This window comes from Malus sylvestris, chromosome 2, assembly GCF_916048215.2.
Source record: "Malus sylvestris chromosome 2, drMalSylv7.2, whole genome shotgun sequence".
NCBI lineage: Eukaryota > Viridiplantae > Streptophyta > Magnoliopsida > Rosales > Rosaceae > Malus > Malus sylvestris.
In genome coordinates this window covers 7,190,791-7,208,266 of record NC_062261.1, presented here as the reverse complement: position 1 = coordinate 7,208,266, position 17,476 = coordinate 7,190,791, and the positions used below count along the sequence as shown (strand labels likewise).

At 38.1% G+C, this 17,476-nt stretch overlaps 3 protein-coding genes and 1 pseudogene across 43 annotated transcripts in view; 2 read left to right on the top strand and 2 right to left on the bottom strand.

The window, feature by feature from the left end:
• Window positions 1-17,476, bottom strand: part of LOC126607462 (disease resistance protein RPV1-like) — a 147,080-nt gene that overhangs the window by 37,041 nt on the left and 92,563 nt on the right. For 6 of the 32 annotated variants that reach the window (XM_050275211.1, XM_050275072.1, XM_050275071.1 and 3 more), the window contains one exon: window positions 1,568-2,096. In XM_050275211.1, the coding sequence (XP_050131168.1) occupies window positions 1,568-2,096 (529 nt within the window). Of the gene's footprint in view, window positions 1-63; window positions 444-571; window positions 943-1,079; window positions 1,368-1,521; window positions 2,630-2,873; window positions 3,997-11,677; window positions 11,729-12,638; window positions 12,760-13,371; window positions 13,484-13,560; window positions 13,627-13,787; window positions 14,161-17,476 lie in introns of those variants that run through there. The other 26 variants (XR_007617672.1, XR_007617671.1, XM_050275247.1 and 23 more) reach the window with 20 other exon arrangements.
• The window catches only part of LOC126607681 (uncharacterized), an 88,150-nt gene that overhangs the window by 11,042 nt on the left and 59,632 nt on the right, over window positions 1-17,476 (top strand). The gene's annotated exons all lie outside the window — the stretch shown is intronic.
• The window catches only part of LOC126607617 (uncharacterized), a 90,433-nt pseudogene that overhangs the window by 15,056 nt on the left and 57,901 nt on the right, over window positions 1-17,476 (top strand).
• LOC126607777 (uncharacterized) overlaps window positions 1-17,476 on the bottom strand; it is a 68,235-nt gene that overhangs the window by 25,266 nt on the left and 25,493 nt on the right. The gene's annotated exons all lie outside the window — the stretch shown is intronic.

The window sequence follows — 17,476 nt, the reverse complement described above, 5'->3', positions numbered from 1 at the left end:
CTTTCAAGTATCAACAAAATTAATTTTCATTTGAACATAAATTAAGAAGAAGAGAGACCAAACCCCATTCAACAAGTTGTTTTCCAACTTTGCCACCTCATCACCACTTAGTCCAAAGCAGTTACGCAATTCAAGAAGCTCAAGCCTCGGGGGCAGTTTTGGAATTTTCTCCAATGATGTGCAACCGTCCAGAAGTAACCCTCCTTTTAGTTTTGGTGGAAGGACTGGAATTTCCCGAAGCCTCTTGCAATCCGTCAAGTAAAGTTCCTCCAAGTTGACAGCTTTGCTAATACAATCCGGAAGGGTAACAAAATTGTTTCTCGACAGCCAAAGTTTTGTTAATGCGGACCAGCAATCAAGAGGCCCAAGGAAATCACTTTCTGATAAATTGCATCCTTCCAGAACAAGAATCCGAGGTAAATTGGTCTCGAGCCTTCTGCAACCTCCGAGAGGGACATAAAATTGGGACCTCGGAAGCTTAGAGCACCCACTAAGATCCAAAATGCTTATGTTTGGGCTTCCGGATAAGTCGGGGACATTTTGCAACTCACAACCATTTGCATACAAGTACATAAGCCCAGTAAGATACGCACTTGATGAAGGCAATTCTCTTATGCCACTACCTTCTATATGCAATTCAGATAGGGATTTCATCTTGTCCTTCTCTATTTCTGGAAATCTCTCCAGCCTTGTGCAACCATCGAGCCAAAGTGTTTGAAGGGATCTCAATCCAAGTCTTGTTGGAAACCTCGTAAGCTTAGAGCACCCACTAAGAACCAAAAATTGAAGTTTATCAAGGAATCCAACTGAATCATCAACCTCGACCAAACTTGTGCAGTCACTTAGATACAACTCCCTTATGTTTGGGCTTCCGCATAAGTCAGGAATTTTTTCCAAAAATTCGCAACCACTTAAATTCATCCGTGTAAGCTTTGCGAAATTCTATAAAACCAAAAACAAAAACAAAACAAAAGTTCACATGCTTTAAAAAGAATATAATAAAACACTTGAGTATTTCTTTGGGAGATAAAATATATGTTTAAATAATAATATGATTCAAAATAATTTAAAGTATGTACCTTAAATCCATTCAATTGTCTTATGCTACTACAGTGTGGCACTTCAAAACAAACAAGATTTCTTGGATGAAAATTGGACGACAAATTGAGATCAACCGTATGCTTGGATTGTCCACCCAAGTCAATCCACCTTAAACTGTTGGGCAAACAATCAACGCGTCCAGAAAAGTTTGCATTACGGTTTATAAAAATTTCAAGATTTTCCATCTTCAAGAAGCTTTCTGGATTCAAGAGTATCTCATCTGATTTGGGCAGCTCCACCACAATGCTTCTAATTTTCTTTGTTCCCTAAGATGGAAGAAATAAAAATAAAAATAAAAAGTCGAAATATTGTTAACAAACCATGTCGTTTAATTAACAAACATAACACAACCCCTGTTCTAAAATTTTTGTGTTCTCTTTTCAATATCATGCCAAATCAAATGCAAGAACATATACTTACTTGGTTTGCAGTTAGAACATGGCACACATCTTCATGAAACCACAACCTGCTCCGCTTGCCTGGTTCAGTGGGCGATTCTTCGTAAACTATTTGCTTACCCATTTTTTGTAGCAAGTCATGCATCAAAATCTGATCATCTTCAATAGTTATAATGGCTTTCTCAATGAGTACTTTAATACAATCTTGACGTACATTGAGCGTCGAACTTCCTAATATTTGTAACACGTAGTCTTTATTTTCACCATTAAAGAAACATGCAATGTCTAGGAAAACTTGTTGCAGGCCATAATCCCATGCATCATAAGTTTTTCGAAGTATTTTTTCAATAATAGTATAAGGTTCTCCATCGTAAGAATCGTAACCATCCAATATAGCTTGCCAACGATCTATACATTTATTACGCAAATGAGAACCTATAATATTTAGAGCCAACGGAAGGCCTTGAGCATAGGCTATTGCACGTCGTGCGAGGCTCAAATAATCACCTGGAGGTATATTTCCTTCGAAGGCATTCCAATTAAAAAGCTCAAGTGCTTTGTCGTCTTCTAACTTTTTGACTTCATATATCCACTGACCTCCATAAAAATCTAGCAAACTTCTATCTTTTGTGGTTATGATCACCCTGCTACCCTCACCGAAACAATCGACATCAACCCAGTTTTTTAACTGCTCCAATTGATCCACATCATCAAGAATTAAGAGAATCTTCTTTTGCCTCAACCGATTCTTAATAAGACTGATTCCTTCATGAACATTGACAATTTCCCACTTTGTGCCACGTAGAGTTTTAGATAGAAAAGTCTTTTGTAGTTGGATTAGGCCTTCACGTGATGTCAATGTTTCTCTAACATCTCCCAGGAAACAACTACCTTGAAACTTATGAGCAATTGCATTATAAACAGCTTTTGCGATTGTTGTCTTGCCTATTCCAGATGGCCCCCAAATCCCAACCACACGACGACCATTTCCATCGACACCTAAAAGATCTTTCACCTCTTGTACGCAAGATTGTATTCCAACTGGGTATTTGGCCACATCCAAATATGTGCCATCAAGTACTTTGGGTAGGATATCCTCAACAATGTTGCTGATTAATTTAGCTTCATAGCTAGCAGTTAAAAACAAATCACACAATTAATCAGTGAACTTTTTTTTTTGGCTATATTTCAGAAAAATGTAGAAAAGAATGTAAAAACAAATAGACAGGAAAATTACACGATATTAATAAAAAAGTGTACTTGAATATATTTCCATGTTTCTATCCAAAATGCACTAGTAATTAACCATACTGATGACATTATTCCAGGAAACTAATTATATAAATACACGGTAAGGGGAAGAAATGTACGTACTCTCTTTCCTCGACAGGATGTCCTGACAAATTTGCTGCTTCTCTAAGAGCACTCTTCCATGCGAGGATCTTCTCCTTATTGTCCTCGAATTTGCACTCAAGTTTTTTGAACTCTTCACCGAAACTACTCGTTTGATTTCGTACATGGGACGCATCCACCTTGTAAAAAACTGGCAAAACTATTTGTTGCTTTGATTGTCTACATTGAAGAATCTTGACGAGCTCGTCCAAGCACCACCTTGAAGCTGCATAGGTTTTAGAGAATATGACGAGAGAAATTCTTGACTCTTCAATTGCTTGGAGGAGCGCTGGTGATATTTCTTCTCCTCTTACAAGTTGGCGATCAATGAAGGTGTGGATTCCGTTGTTGTCCAACGCCTTGTATAAATGATCCGTAAAATTGGTGCGTGTATCCTTTCCTCTAAAGCTCAAAAAGACATCATATCTCCACGAAGGAGTACTATCGATACAAAAGGAAGAAGAAGAAGAAGAGGAGGAGGGGACAAGTTGATTATTCATTGGAGAAATCCAGGTAAGCTAAAGAACCTTTCAAAGGATTGATTGTGGATTCTGGACTGGTATTCGCGTCGAGACTCCGCTCTTTCTATGCATACTTTTCTTGCTATGTAGGAAGCGGCAGTTTCCTACCACCTTCAATGTGAATGTGGACTCTCTCTTGTCATGTTAGTCCTCATGCTTTTCTCCCTACCTACGAAGCAGTTTCCTAGATACCAGCTACATTTCAATGTGAATGTGGTCAAGTTGAAATATAGGAAACTTCTTGGGAACTTCATTTCAAAAGCGGATATTAATTTAAGCGTAATGTTAGGAAGATTAAATTTGTAAAGTAAATTACATAAAAGTTAACGATTGTGTTATTATTTGGGTATTGATTAACGATTTAACGTGCTTATTTTTTTATTAGTGATATATTAATTAGTTTACAAATTTTGTTTTTCAAGTATTACCCTTAACTTAAAAGAGAGGAAGTTTCGTGGAAAGCTACTGTTTACTATTTTTGATGGAACGATCCACCGTAATGATATTCTAAAATAAACACGGACGACTGAAAAATATAAAATAGTTTGTTGACGCGTGGTCTTTATAGATGAGTGAAGTTTCAGAGAAAGAAGGAAGATGAGCTACAGACACTTATCCAGGGATTTTAAAGTTGAGCACAAGGTTTTCATTTTAGAGATTGAAGAGAAGTCTTTTGGCGAAAGGATTCGGGTAACAGAGAGAACGAGAACTAGAGGATATCAGATATCTTTTGATCTGAGTTGTGCAGCGTGGATCATTGAGCAGTTAAAGGCGGTCATCGACACAGGTGGTTTGAACTTCTTCAGAAAATACAAAGGTCACAACTATCAGTTTTGGGTTGAAGGATTTCAGAACAGAAATGGGGAGTTCCTTGTCCTTTCCAAAACCGAAAAGGATGGTTTTGTCAGAAATATCTTCGTTCCAAAAGGTTTTAAAGGTATAGGATGGAGAAATCTGGAGGAGCTGATGTACGAAATACTGCAAGGGGGAAAGAAAACGGGGACTACAATGAGGAAGATGAATCGGGGTGGAACTGAGCCTAGAAGGAATATGTCGGGATCCGGTACTCAAGGTTCTTATAGGGATGCAGTCACTGGAGGAAGGCAGACGACAAAGGAGGAATACAATTGGAGAGCCAGAGAGGAACTTTGGAAAGAATTCACTTGGAATCAGAGGAAACGCTCTAAAGAATCTTACAGTTGGGGAAGTGTTGTAGTCTGTGAGAGAAAGGTGGTGCATCAATCATGGAGGGAGGTGGAGGCATCACTTCGAAATCTTCTGGGAACGGAAATCAGACTCTCGCCATTTCAATGCAACAAAGCACTGTTTGTTTGCCAGAACGAGGAGGAAGCAAAAAAAATAGCACTACTTGGAGCAATAGGCATGAAGGAGTACCCCGAGGTGAAACTGGCGGGGTGGTGGGAGAGTTTGAACACAAATCAAAGACTGGCGGTCAGTTACGGAGGTTGGGTGGCACTGGAAGGTTTACCACCGCATCTTTGGACCAAAAAATTCTTCCAGGATATTGGCGAGGCTTGTGGAGGTCTGGCGGATATCGATCAAACAACATCTGGATTCGGATTCTTGCTCGAAGCAAAGATAAAACTCAAAACCAACATAACTGGTTTCATCCCTGAGGTAGTAGAAGTGGCTGACGGAGACTTAGTCTTCAGGGTCAGGATCCGGCAACTTTCTCCAGCGATAAGACCCATGACTCCGGCTGAAGATCGGGGTAGACCGGAAGCTTTAGTTGGGTCTCTGAAAAAGGAACAACAATTACAACGGACTTCTGGAATATTTCATCCGGCGACGGCCGAGCTCGGGGAGGCAACCCACGCGACGGGGAAATGTGCCAGCTTTCGAATCGGCGCCATCGACTGCCCAGTCACTACCGGTGGTGACAGAATGTTTGGTCACGACGGGACTGAGACTGCGGACGCGAGTTACGAGATGCCGGCAAACCAACTCTCTGACATTATTGTCTCTGGAAAAGAGTATGGGACGCCACCTCAAACACAGGGCGGGAATGATGGCGGAAGTTCGAGTACAGAGGGGGCACAGATTTCATCAAGCAGGGAGTACTTTAGTGGAACAAGCGTGGAGATATGCACTAGAAATGTTGCATATGTTTCTCTGGGTAAAAGCTAAAGGCTGGAATTAGATGGGAAAGAGAGCGCTGGCTCAAGTACAGAGGGGGCACAGATTTCATCAAGAAGGGAGTTTTTTAATGGAACAAGAGTGGAGATATGCATTAGAAATGTTGTAGAGGTTTACGATGGGAGGGGGCCCAATAAAAACAATTTCATTCCAATTAAACTGGATGGAGTGGTGGGCTCTGATACTCAAAGCCCAAATATTGGAGATAACATGGCGGTCACCGGGCCTTTGGGTGCTAAAAATTTATTCTCAACTTTAAACGGTAAATCGATGGGCTGTAAATCTCATTGGGATGGGTCAGGTCGAGGTCCACTTATTCAAACAATTTACGGGATGAGACATCGGTTTCAATCCGAAATGGAATTTTTGTATAAGTCTCAAACGTCGTCGAATCCTTTGGAGGATCTAAGGCTGCTGACTCTAAGGCACCCCGTCGGAGGATATTTGGCTTTGGGCGATACCCAGCAACCACGGGCAACGGAGTTTTATACAGCAGGCAGTCCAAGTAGATCTTCGTTGAGCACATGCTCGAGTTTCCTCGGGAGATTTGGTCAACCTGACAGGGGCAGATTGCGGTTAAAGATTCTGTCACCACAAGATTTTGGCTCTGGTCAGAACCAACTAGAAGAGCCTATTTCGATGAAAGGCTGGCCTGCTAATCTCACATTCACTGATTCAGATAGTGAATTAGAGGAAGTTCTGGTGAGCGAGGCCGATGAGGACCGTGCTGAATCACCGAGCGGGTCGATTGAGAAGTATCCAGCAGATCAATGGTGGAGAAGGATGGAGGCTCTAGGCATGGATTCGGCTCAATTGTTTGGCAGCGACGACGAAGATTTCTCCGCCCAATCTTCTGTTGCTGACGGGGAGACGGAGGCCTACGCTCAAGAGGAAAAAGAAACATCTGAAGATTTCGAGTTATCCTGTGATGTCCTCCACAACCTATTCAAGGATTTAAATTTGGAAGAATTGACAACGTTGAAGGAGGCATCTAATCACGAGGAGAAGTCTGTTACTAAGGCAACAGGAAACAACAAGGAAATACTAAAGTACAGAAGAAGGAAAAAACTGGCAGGCCAATTAGCTAACAGTGAGCCACAACATCTAAATTCCAAATTTCTGTCTAAAATGAAGATTTCCTTGTTTCCGTTGAAGAGGTCTCTGTTAAAAGAAGCGAAGAAAGGGAAAGTCAGAAGAGGCAAGAAAGAGGATGGTTTTAAGGGAGATAGTAAACTTCACAGGGGCAATACCAGTTTTAATGAAGATAATTAGCTGGAATGTTAGAGGATTGGGAAGTAGACGGAAGAGGCTAACTTTGAAAAAGCAATTCCAACGGCTACAGCCCGACATCATCATACTCAAGAAACTAAGAAAGCTATGATTGACAGAAGCCTTGTGGCTAGTGTGTGGGGAAGCAGATATAAAGACTGGATTTATGCCCCTGCACAAGGAAGTTCAGGGGGCATAGCTGTAATCTGGAATACAAAACACTTGTCAGTAACCGAATCTTTGATCGGTGTTTTCTCTGCATCAATACAAATTATGGCTCCCAATGGGATGGAGTGGTGGCTTTCTGGAGTCTATGGTCCATGTAAAAATAGAGACCGAAGGGAGTTTTGGGAAGAATTGGCGGGACTTTATGGCATGTGCGGACCAAGATGGTGTGTAGGAGGAGATTTTAACGTGGTTAGATTCATAAATGAGAAATCAAACGGAGGGAGGTTGACTAAAAGCATGAGGGATTTTAATGATTTCATTAGAGAGACAGAACTTAAGGATCTGGAGCTGCTCAATGCACAATTTACTTGGTCAAACCTCAGAGAAGAACCTGTGTGTCGGAGATTAGACAGATTCTTATGCTCTACAGGCTGCGAAGATATCTTCCCTGAGGCTAGACAAACGGCCTTGGCTAGGGTCATTTCTGATCATTGCCCAGTCCAGCTAGACACCAACAAAGTGAAATGGGGGCCATGCCCTTTCAGATTTGAAAACATGTGGCTTCAAGATCCAGAATTCAGGAATAAATTCAAGGAATGGTGGCAATCGGAGCAAGTGGAGGGGTGGGAGGGTTATAAATTTATGATCAAGTTAAAAGCCATGAAAAGAAAGGTGCAAAGCTGGAGTAAGGAGAGCTTCGGCGAAATTGAAAAAGTCTTGAAAGACGTGGAAGCAAACATAGAGGAGTTGGACAGGAGAGAGGGGTTGGAAGGCTTAGATCTTGAAGCTAGAAGTAAAAGGGAAGAACTCCAAACCATTGTAGGAGACTTGGCTTTTAAAGAAGAAGTGAAATGGAGGCAGAGAAGCAAAGTGGAATGGGCAAAGGAAGGGGATGGTAATACAAAATTCTTCCATCGAGTTGCAAATGGGAGAAGGAAGAGAAACTATATTGAGAGGTTAGAGTCGGTGGGAGGGGGAATAATAGAGGAAGCTAAAGAGATCGAAGAGCATATTGTCAACTTTTTCAAATCCTTATTCAGCAGTAACGACGAGGCATGTTGGGGATTGGAAGGGATAAATTGGGCTCCAATAAGCGCCCTTCAGGCAGTTTGGCTTGAGAGGCCTTTTGAGGAAATAGAAGTTCAAAGAGCAGTTTTCGATTGTGGAAAGGATAAATCACCAGGTCCAGATGGCTTCTCTATGCAAATGTTTCAACATTGCTGGGAGATTTTGAAGAATGATATAATGAAGATCATGGAGGAGTTCTTTGAGAAAGGGATAATAAATGCAGTGACGAACGAGACTTTTATTTGCCTTATCCCGAAGAAATCAGATTCTTTAAAAGTGACGGACTATAGGCCCATAAGTTTAGTAACTGGATTGTATAAAATTATAGCCAAAACACTGGCTTCAAGATTGAAGGAGGTTTTGGATACCACTGTCTCTCCGAATCAGGGGGCGTTCGTCAAAGATAGACAAATTTTGGATGTTGTCCTCATTGCAAATGAAGTGGTAGAAGAGGTGAGGTAGAAAAAAGAGAAGGGATTGGTGCTTAAGATCGACTTTGAAAAAGCGTATGATCATGTGGAATGGAGATTTCTGGAAGAAGTACTACAAAGAAAAGGTTTTGGCAATAGATGGAGGAAATGGATGCAAGGATGTTTAAGCTCTGCAAATTTCTCCGTTTTGATCAATGGAAGGCCAAGGGGAAAATTTCAAGCTTCAAGAGGTTTGAGACAAGGCGATCCACTGTCACCATTTCTTTTCACCTTAGTAGTCGATGTTCTGAGCAGGTTAATGGAGAAGGCACAAGAAACTGATCTCATCAAAGGCTTGTGTATCGGCCAAGAAAAGGTGGAGATATCTCATCTCCAATTTGCCGACGACACCATTTTCTTCTTGACAGAAGACGAGGAAGTTTGGAACAACCTAATCCAAGTGCTTAATTTATTCTGTTCGGTCTCAGGATTGAAAATCAACAAAGCTAAGTGCTTTTTGGCTGGGATAAATTCAGACAATGAGAAACTAAACAGGTTGGCAGTTTCTTGGGGGTGCGAGGTAGGGTGTTGGCCGATAAAGTATTTGGGGCTTCCCCTCGGAGGAAGGCCAAGAGCAATAAAATTTTGGGATCCAGTGGTAGAAACAATGGAAAGAAGACTTCAAAGTTGGAAGAAGGCTTTCCTATCCAGAGGGGGTAAATTAACTCTAATTCAATCAGTCCTGGGAAGCATGCCGATTTACTATATGTCCTTGTTCAAAATTCCATGCGGGGTAAGAGGACGTATAGAAAGATTAATGAAGGGGTTTCTATGGGAAGGCATGGAGGAAGGTAAGAAAACACACTTGGCCAAGTGGGAGTTAGTCACTAAAAACAAAGAGGAAGGAGGTCTAGGGGTGGGGAACTTGAGGAATCAGAACGAAGCATTATTGGCTAAGTGGTTGTGGAGATTCCCAAGGGAGTCACAATCTCTGTGGCACAAGGTGATAAAAAGTAAGTATGGGCTACAAGCTAATGGATGGGAAGCACTTCCTCATAGGAGGGTTTCAAGTCGAAGCCCATGGAAAGACATTTCGAGTGGTTCTCAACAGTTTCTTAGATGCTGCACGTTTGAGGTGGGCAACGATGAGAGGGTGAGGTTTTGGGAGGATGGATGGGTAACAGGGGGACCGTTGAAGGAGCAATTCCCCATACTATTCCTTCTATCGAGGAAGCATAATCAAAACATCTCGAGCTTCGTGGAAGTTTCAGCAAATCCTTTGTGTTGGAACTTTGATTTTAGGAGAAACTTGAATGAGATGGAGATAGTAGAGGTGGCCACATTATTACAGAAACTGGAAGAGGTTCGATTGTCTCCATTAAAGAGGGATATCAGAAGGTGGAACCTGGAAGTTTCAGGTTTGTTCTCATGCAAATCCTATCGTTCATTACGGAGCAACGATGGGAGTGTGCACTATTTTCCAACCTACCCTCAGATTTGGAAATCAAAGGTTCCTCCGAAGGTTAAAATACTTGTATGGCTTGTGGCCAATGGGAATCTAAACACATGCGACAGAATTCAAAGGAGAAACCCTCTTATGTGCTTATCACCACATTGGTGTAGCCTGTGCAAAGCCAAGGAGGAGAGTGTAAATCACATATTTCTTCATTGCTCCTACTCGATCCAACTGTGGTGGAAATTGTTTCAGGAGGTTAAAGCAAGTTGGGTCATTCCTAAAGGGTGTCTCGAGCTACTAAGCACAAATTTTAAGGCACTTGGAAAAAGGAAAAAATCCAAAGTTTTGTGGGGTTGCTTGGTATCGGCAATTTTCTGGAATATATGGCTGGAACGTAACAAGAGGATTTTTGAAGACTATACTGGAGTGGGGGCAGAAGAACTTTGGGGGAGAGTAAAATATTGGGCAGCTTTTTGGGCTTCGGTAACTAAAGAGTTTAAGAATGTTTCTCTATCTCAAATACTATGGGATTTGTTAGCTGCAGTTAAGTGAACGAGGTCTAGAAATGGCTGCTGTAGCCAAATCCTAATGGGTTTTTCCTTGTTTTCAGTTAGTGGACTCTTATCCACTTCTGTGCTGTTCTTTATTCTTTTAATAAAATTGTTTCTTCTCAAAAAAAAAAAAATAATAATAATTTGTTTTGTTATGCCTTTGGAACTTTTTGTTTCTTTGACGAGCAACCGACTCACCATGGCTTTGTCTGTATTTTATTATTCATTGATATTTGTCATCACCCATGCCCTTTCTTCACCAATGACTTTATAATTCCAAACCATTTGCCTCTTTTCAAAGGCCACGTCTTTGTGATGTATTCTTTTTATTCGCTGGATTTAATTAATTAATAATTAGGCTGAATAAATGAGCCACACATGATTTACCTCTGTTTTAATGTGACGAGTTTAAGCATGGAAGACCGGATTCGCAACCATGTGGAGAGCGGAGACATTGAGCTCGTTTAGATGTATTTTTAAAATAATTAAAAATGTTTTTTATGAAAATATTTTTAGAAACAATCATTAGTAAAAATGCTAATAAATCCTTAAAAATCACTTAAAAGTTCTTCATGGAATGCTTCTTATAGAAAACATTTAAGTGCTTTTAAAAACCAAAAATATTTTCTCTAAAAACGCTTTTAGTCATTTTAAAAGCACATTAAAACAAGTCCATTGTCTACAAATATGGAAGGTGGGGTACGTATAGGAATAATGAGTTCACAAAAAAGCTAACAGAATCCTCGTAATTATGGTATGGTGTATGGACAATGGACTCTCTCTTGTTATATACTAGCAATTGTGCCCGTGCGTTGTTGCGGGTTTATAAAGTGTATGTATGAGATTTGTAAAAAGTTTTACAGACACATGCGTAATCATCATATTTATAGTAAGGAATAAACAGATAGGGATAACAGATGGTTCAGTTTTGACCTGGTAATGGAGGAATTGTAAGAAACAATATAGATGTAATAAAATAGTTAAAGTTGTTCTGTAGGGTGTGAAAAAATGTTGATTCAGTTTGTGAAGGGTTGTTAAGTCTGTAAATTGATAGTTAACATGTAGGAGAGTGTTATGATAATTAATATGCAACTCAGGAAAAAATAATATTGTTTTTGTTAATAATCAGAATAGCTGAGAAATAATTTTATCAAAGCAAATAACATATAGTGTGAGAATGGTGTACCTTATAATAAATGATGATTGGAAACCATGGAACACACAGAAACTGATTATGCTGCAAAAGAACAGTAAATAAAGAATAAGTAGTTGAAATACAGAGTTATATTCAGATGGTAAGGAGTTTGGGAAATGGATGAATAGGAATAAATTTTTACGTTCTCAACTGTTTTAAGAACTGGAAAGTTGGGAAAATTGCTAACTACTTGTTGGAATTTTTTTTTTTTTTTTTTGCGTGTATTTGTTTAAGACTGGTTCTAATGTTGGAAAAAAACAGTTAACCGTGTTTTTATGTGTAGTGCAGTCATGTAAAATTAGAAATAAAAGTATTCTAGTTTCTAACCGATTAATGATCTAAGGAATGACACATGTGTTGTGTTATGGTTGTATTCGCACATGACATCTGGGAATAAAAATAAGGAGAACGGAGTTTGATAGATTGTATTGTTAGGAAAGGTTAAAAAAATGTAATCAATGTGAATTTGTTCATACGTGAAAATGGGGCATATAAATTCCCAAAAACAGATGCACGCACTTAAACACATGCATCTGTCAATCTCAACAAACATTGTCCACCTCAAATTATAATCTGAATGTAGTTGAATCCTACGATCTAATTAAGAAATAGGAACAAAGATGGAATGCAGAATACATAAATTTTATTGATAAAACCAAGCCATTTTTCATGTACAGCATAGAGCTCAAACTATAGTCATAGGAACAAAGATGGAATGCAGAATACATAAATTTTATTGATAAAACCAAGCCATTTTTCATGCACAGCATAGAGCTCAAACTATAGTCCGAATGAAGCTGAAGGTTGCAATGCAATTAAAAAAGGTTCTAAAAAGAACTATCTTATGTATAATAGAGGCCCATGCGATTCACAGTCTCACAAAAATAATTATACGGTTGACCAAGAAAAGAAAGAAATAAAATATTTCATACAAAATCTGCAGAGGGAATACTTACAAATATATAGAATGGCCAATCAGTTTGACAGATGAAAGCAGCTAAGTGCAGAAGAATTGGAATCCAAATTCAAACGCAGCAGATTTTTTTTTTTTTTTTTTTTACGCTGATATTAATCTGCAGACAATTCCAAATAGAAAAAGATAAAATCTCCACAGAAACATAGAACAAAGCCGCAACATCACTCAAGCCACTCATCATAACAAAAAGAAAATTGAGGTCCCACGAATATGACTGCCAAATTTATGTACTTTAGAATAATTCAATTCAACTGCAAAGATAGAGAACGGATGAAAAATTTAAAAAAACTGATCCAAAATTTTAACATGACAGACAACATTATAAATCTCTTCCAAATAAGTTGCCATGAAAAAAAATCAACATTTTTTATTGCAATTTCAATACACCACACTAATTTTGAAATAACATGTTTAACTTGAGAGCAGCCTCTCTCTATAATAAATTGGGGTAAGACTAGCCGACATTCACCTCTCCCAGACCCTGCGTAAAGCGGGAGCCTTGTGCACTGGTACGACGACCTATATAATTTTTTATACAGAGCTTTAAAATGCCTTGCTTGATTCATTCAAAAGTAGGGGAAAAAAAAAGGATTTTCTAATCAAATTATCCTGTAGAGTTCAATGGTTTAGGTCACATGGACATAAAGTTAAATTGATCTTCAAATGACATGCTTAATTGACTGAAAAGCACAAAAAATAAAAAGGAAACTCGGATTCCCAACCTGGAAAGTTGAATGCTTTATGTACGGGACGCAGAATCAGACCAACGGCTGAGAGCTTGTGTAAATGGAAGTAACAGATGAAGATCTGGAAACAGGGGACTTGGAATTAAAGAATTGAGATCAAATATGAAAGATTTAAATGGCAAATTCGAAGAGAATGAACATGAATTACATACCTTAATTGGAAAAGGGCCTGCAAACACGCGGCAGCAAAAACCCTAAAATTGCAAGACCAATCTTTCCTGAAATAAACAACGTAATCGGATCAAACAGCCACACGCGAAAAACCCAAAAATAAGAAATCAGTCAACGCGAAAGACCAAAACTTGAATCTAACAAAAATGAATTTGAAAATTTTCTTGATAACCAAACAAAAAGTAAAATAACAGATGAAGAAACGCACCTAAAACGACGCGATTCGTTTGCAGAAGACGGCAGAAACAAACAGAACAACCAGACTTCTAGGCGATGAGATCGGATTGAAGAGAGAGACGGAAAGAAATAAGCAGAAAAAACGATGGCAATTGCAAACCCTTCCAGCGACTTCGGTGTGAAGAACGACGAAGAGCCAACCACGATGACCAACACGCAGCACAATCCAGAAGACCAAAAAAAATTGCTCGGCAACACTGTTAATGAACAGTTAACTTCCGCTGAGTTTTAGTAAAGAAGGGACAATTTGATTGGCCATAGGAGAATTAAAGCCAGAACATAAACTAACGAAAAGAGGCCCTCAAATAATTGGAATATGCAGTATGGTATGGTGTATGGACAAGGGACTCTCTTGTTATATATATATATATATATATATATATATATATATATATATATATATATATATATATCAGTCATCAGGCTTTTCTCCCTACCAACGAAGCAGCTTCTTACGTAACTTCTCATCTCTTTCGTTGCTTCTTACCTAGCTTCTTACCTTTCAATGTGACTGTGATAAAGTGAAAGGATTAAAGTTGACGCGAAATTTCTCATCTCTTTCGTTGCAAAATCATTTCATCAAACAATTTGTTTTTTTGTTACCGACGCGTTCTTTTTTCATACGCCAGATATTTATAGATATGGTGCTCTTGACGAGTCAATTCATTGTCTCATCACACTATCATTAGTTGGAAACTACTCAGCTACAATTATTTACCTTTTTCTTTCGGTTATATAATAAAATGATTCTATTGGACATTATTTTTCCCTCTTTCATGCAATGCCTACTGATGAAATGCAATTTCTTTTACATAAAACATATTAAATAGAGTAAATTGTACAAATAGTCCCTCAACTTTAATCAAATTGGAGCAATGGTCCCTCAACTAAAAATTCATTACCATTGGTCCCTCAACTTATCAAAATGTGTAGCTATAGTCATTTTCATCAATTTTGTCAAAATTTTGTCAAAATAAGCTATGTTGGAATGACCATTTATATAATTAGGGTCCATTAACTCATCAAAGTGTATAATTATGGTTCTTTTCGTCAACTATGTCAAAAAATTTGTCAAAACGAGTTATATTGGAAGGACCATTGCTACAATTGGGTTAAAGTTAAAGGACCATTTCTCCACTTGAATTAAAGTTCAGGGACCAATGATAATGAATTTTTAGTTGAGGGACCATAGCTGCACGTTTTGATAAGTTGAGGGACCAAAGGTAATGAGTTTTTAGTTGAGGGACCATTGCTCCAATTTGATTAAAATTGAGGGACCATTTGTACAATTTACTCTATTAAATAGCACCATAAATATGAAGGAAATCAAATTAACCACTGACATGCCATCAAATGTACACGTTGGGATTCTTATTTTTACACTATAAATCGATATCAAAAAACTCATGAAAGATTACGAAATAATATAAAATATATAATAAATGTGCATAAAACACGAAACAGATGAAATATATATATGAAACACATCCAATCTAAGTGTGGTACTGTTGTTAGTGTTTATAATAAATTTATGTATGTATAGGGATTTATAACATCTAATCTAAGTGGACAAAGAATGATTTGCTTCGATTATACCAAAAAGAATTAATTATCCTCATTTCACCAATTAATTGACAAGTAATTAATTAGTCATCATTTCACCATCTAAATTACTCAAATGTGGTGAATGTATGCCGTTGGATTAGTCAAAAGAGTCATTGGGCTCAATATTCAACAGCAAGTGGCCGTACAACCCACGTGGGTGGGGTCACCTCCAGCAGAGGCTGGCCGCGTATGGGAGCGTGGGCGTCAGTTTCCGTGTTTGTGTTTCAAACGCATGGTTCTCCATTTGCAGAAGTAGGCCACTATAATAATAGATCGGTATAGAAGAGAGGATCTGCATTCTCTTTGTGGGGGCTTAAATCATATTCGTTGATCGTATATCGTGAGTCAGAAATTATGTAATTTTTTTATTTAAAATTAAATATAAACCATGCTTGACAAAAACTAGTCTCACAATGCACGATAAAGAGGATCTCCGAGATCCTCACAAAGAGGATCAACAAGGATCCTCTCTCTTAGTATAGAACTCGTCATTTCCAAAAAAGTAATGATAGAGAGACTAAATTTATATACTAAAATTGTAAACTAAATGATGTGTCACCAATAAAAAATGAGCACGTTTATCAATGTTTAAATAATAATCAAATTATCAATTTTCTTATCATTTAGTTTAAAATTTTAATCTATAAATTTAGTCTTCTTAGCATTACTTTTTACAAAAGTCGAACTTAAACCATACAGGTATAAGTTCCACTATATGACTTGAGTTGTGGAAAAAAACAATCCGAACTTTCAATTTGGGGGAAAAAGAGTACAGAGTTCCAAATATTTTTTTTTTTTTGGTGAAAACGGACTTTCAATTTGGTTACTCATGACTTAGGAGAACCCTATCCCATATAAAAGTTTTGTTTGTGGATGGAAGCCAATGAACTAGAAACTGGGACAATCATGAAATTTTAATGGGAACCGGATCCCCTCTTGATCTAAAAAAACTGAGCACCCTGAGCAATAAATCAGGGTCGTTGAAATTTGATTCAACGGTTACAATTATTATAACTTTTAGAGGGGCTCCCTATTTATAATCGTTAGATCAAATTTCAACGACCCAAGATCATTTCTCAGCAACCTCAATTTTTGGGGATCCGGTTCCATTTTAATGGTATAACATGGTGGTATTCCTCTTCATTCGGAAGTAAGAGATCTTAGTTCGAATCTTATAGATGGAAAATTCGACATCAAATTTGGTTGTCCATTACGTGAGATTCCATCATAAAAATAATTAACAATATAAAAAGTAATTTAATTACTTATAAACATATGTAAAGTTATTTTTTTTATCCGATTTAAAATTCACTCTCAGCATCATTAAGTTGTTCAAAACTTTAACATATGAATTTTCATTCACGTCTTTTCATCTTAGAAAATGATGGAGGATAAAATGTCTACATATCTCGTGGATTGATGAAACGGCAATCATCTAAACACCTAGATGAACCTAACTAAACGTAAACAAAGTTTCCCAGTCAACTAAGTCATGACCCAAAATCAAAAGAACAATTTCCAGGACATTTCTTGGTATATGCAGTATAGTATGGACAATGGACTCTCTCTTGTTATATCAGCCCTCACTTTTCCTCCTACCTGCAGAGCAGTTTCCTACCTATTACCTTCACATGTGAATGTAATCAAGCTAAAAGAGAAAAAAATTTCGTGACAACTTCTTTTCAAAAGTGATTTATACGAAGCATTTTCATATATACCACCTTTTAATGTGAGAGTAATTTTCGTGACAACTTGATTTCATCAACAATGATTTATTTTTCTTTATTGACGCGCTCCTTTTTCACCTCATATCACCAGCACAATGCAATGCAACGTGATGCTACTATGTTCGTATGTCAAACCAATTTTGCACATAGAATAGTTACTTGAGTTGAATACTGCAACAAAAGCACTTTAGATTGTTAAGTGGTTTTCTTCACACCTTTTGTTTTTTTTTCTTTTGTACTCCCTTTTTTATTTGAGGGCCTGAGCGCAATGGAAAGGTTGCTCCATTGTGACCAAATGATCACGGATTCGAGCCGTGAAAACATCATC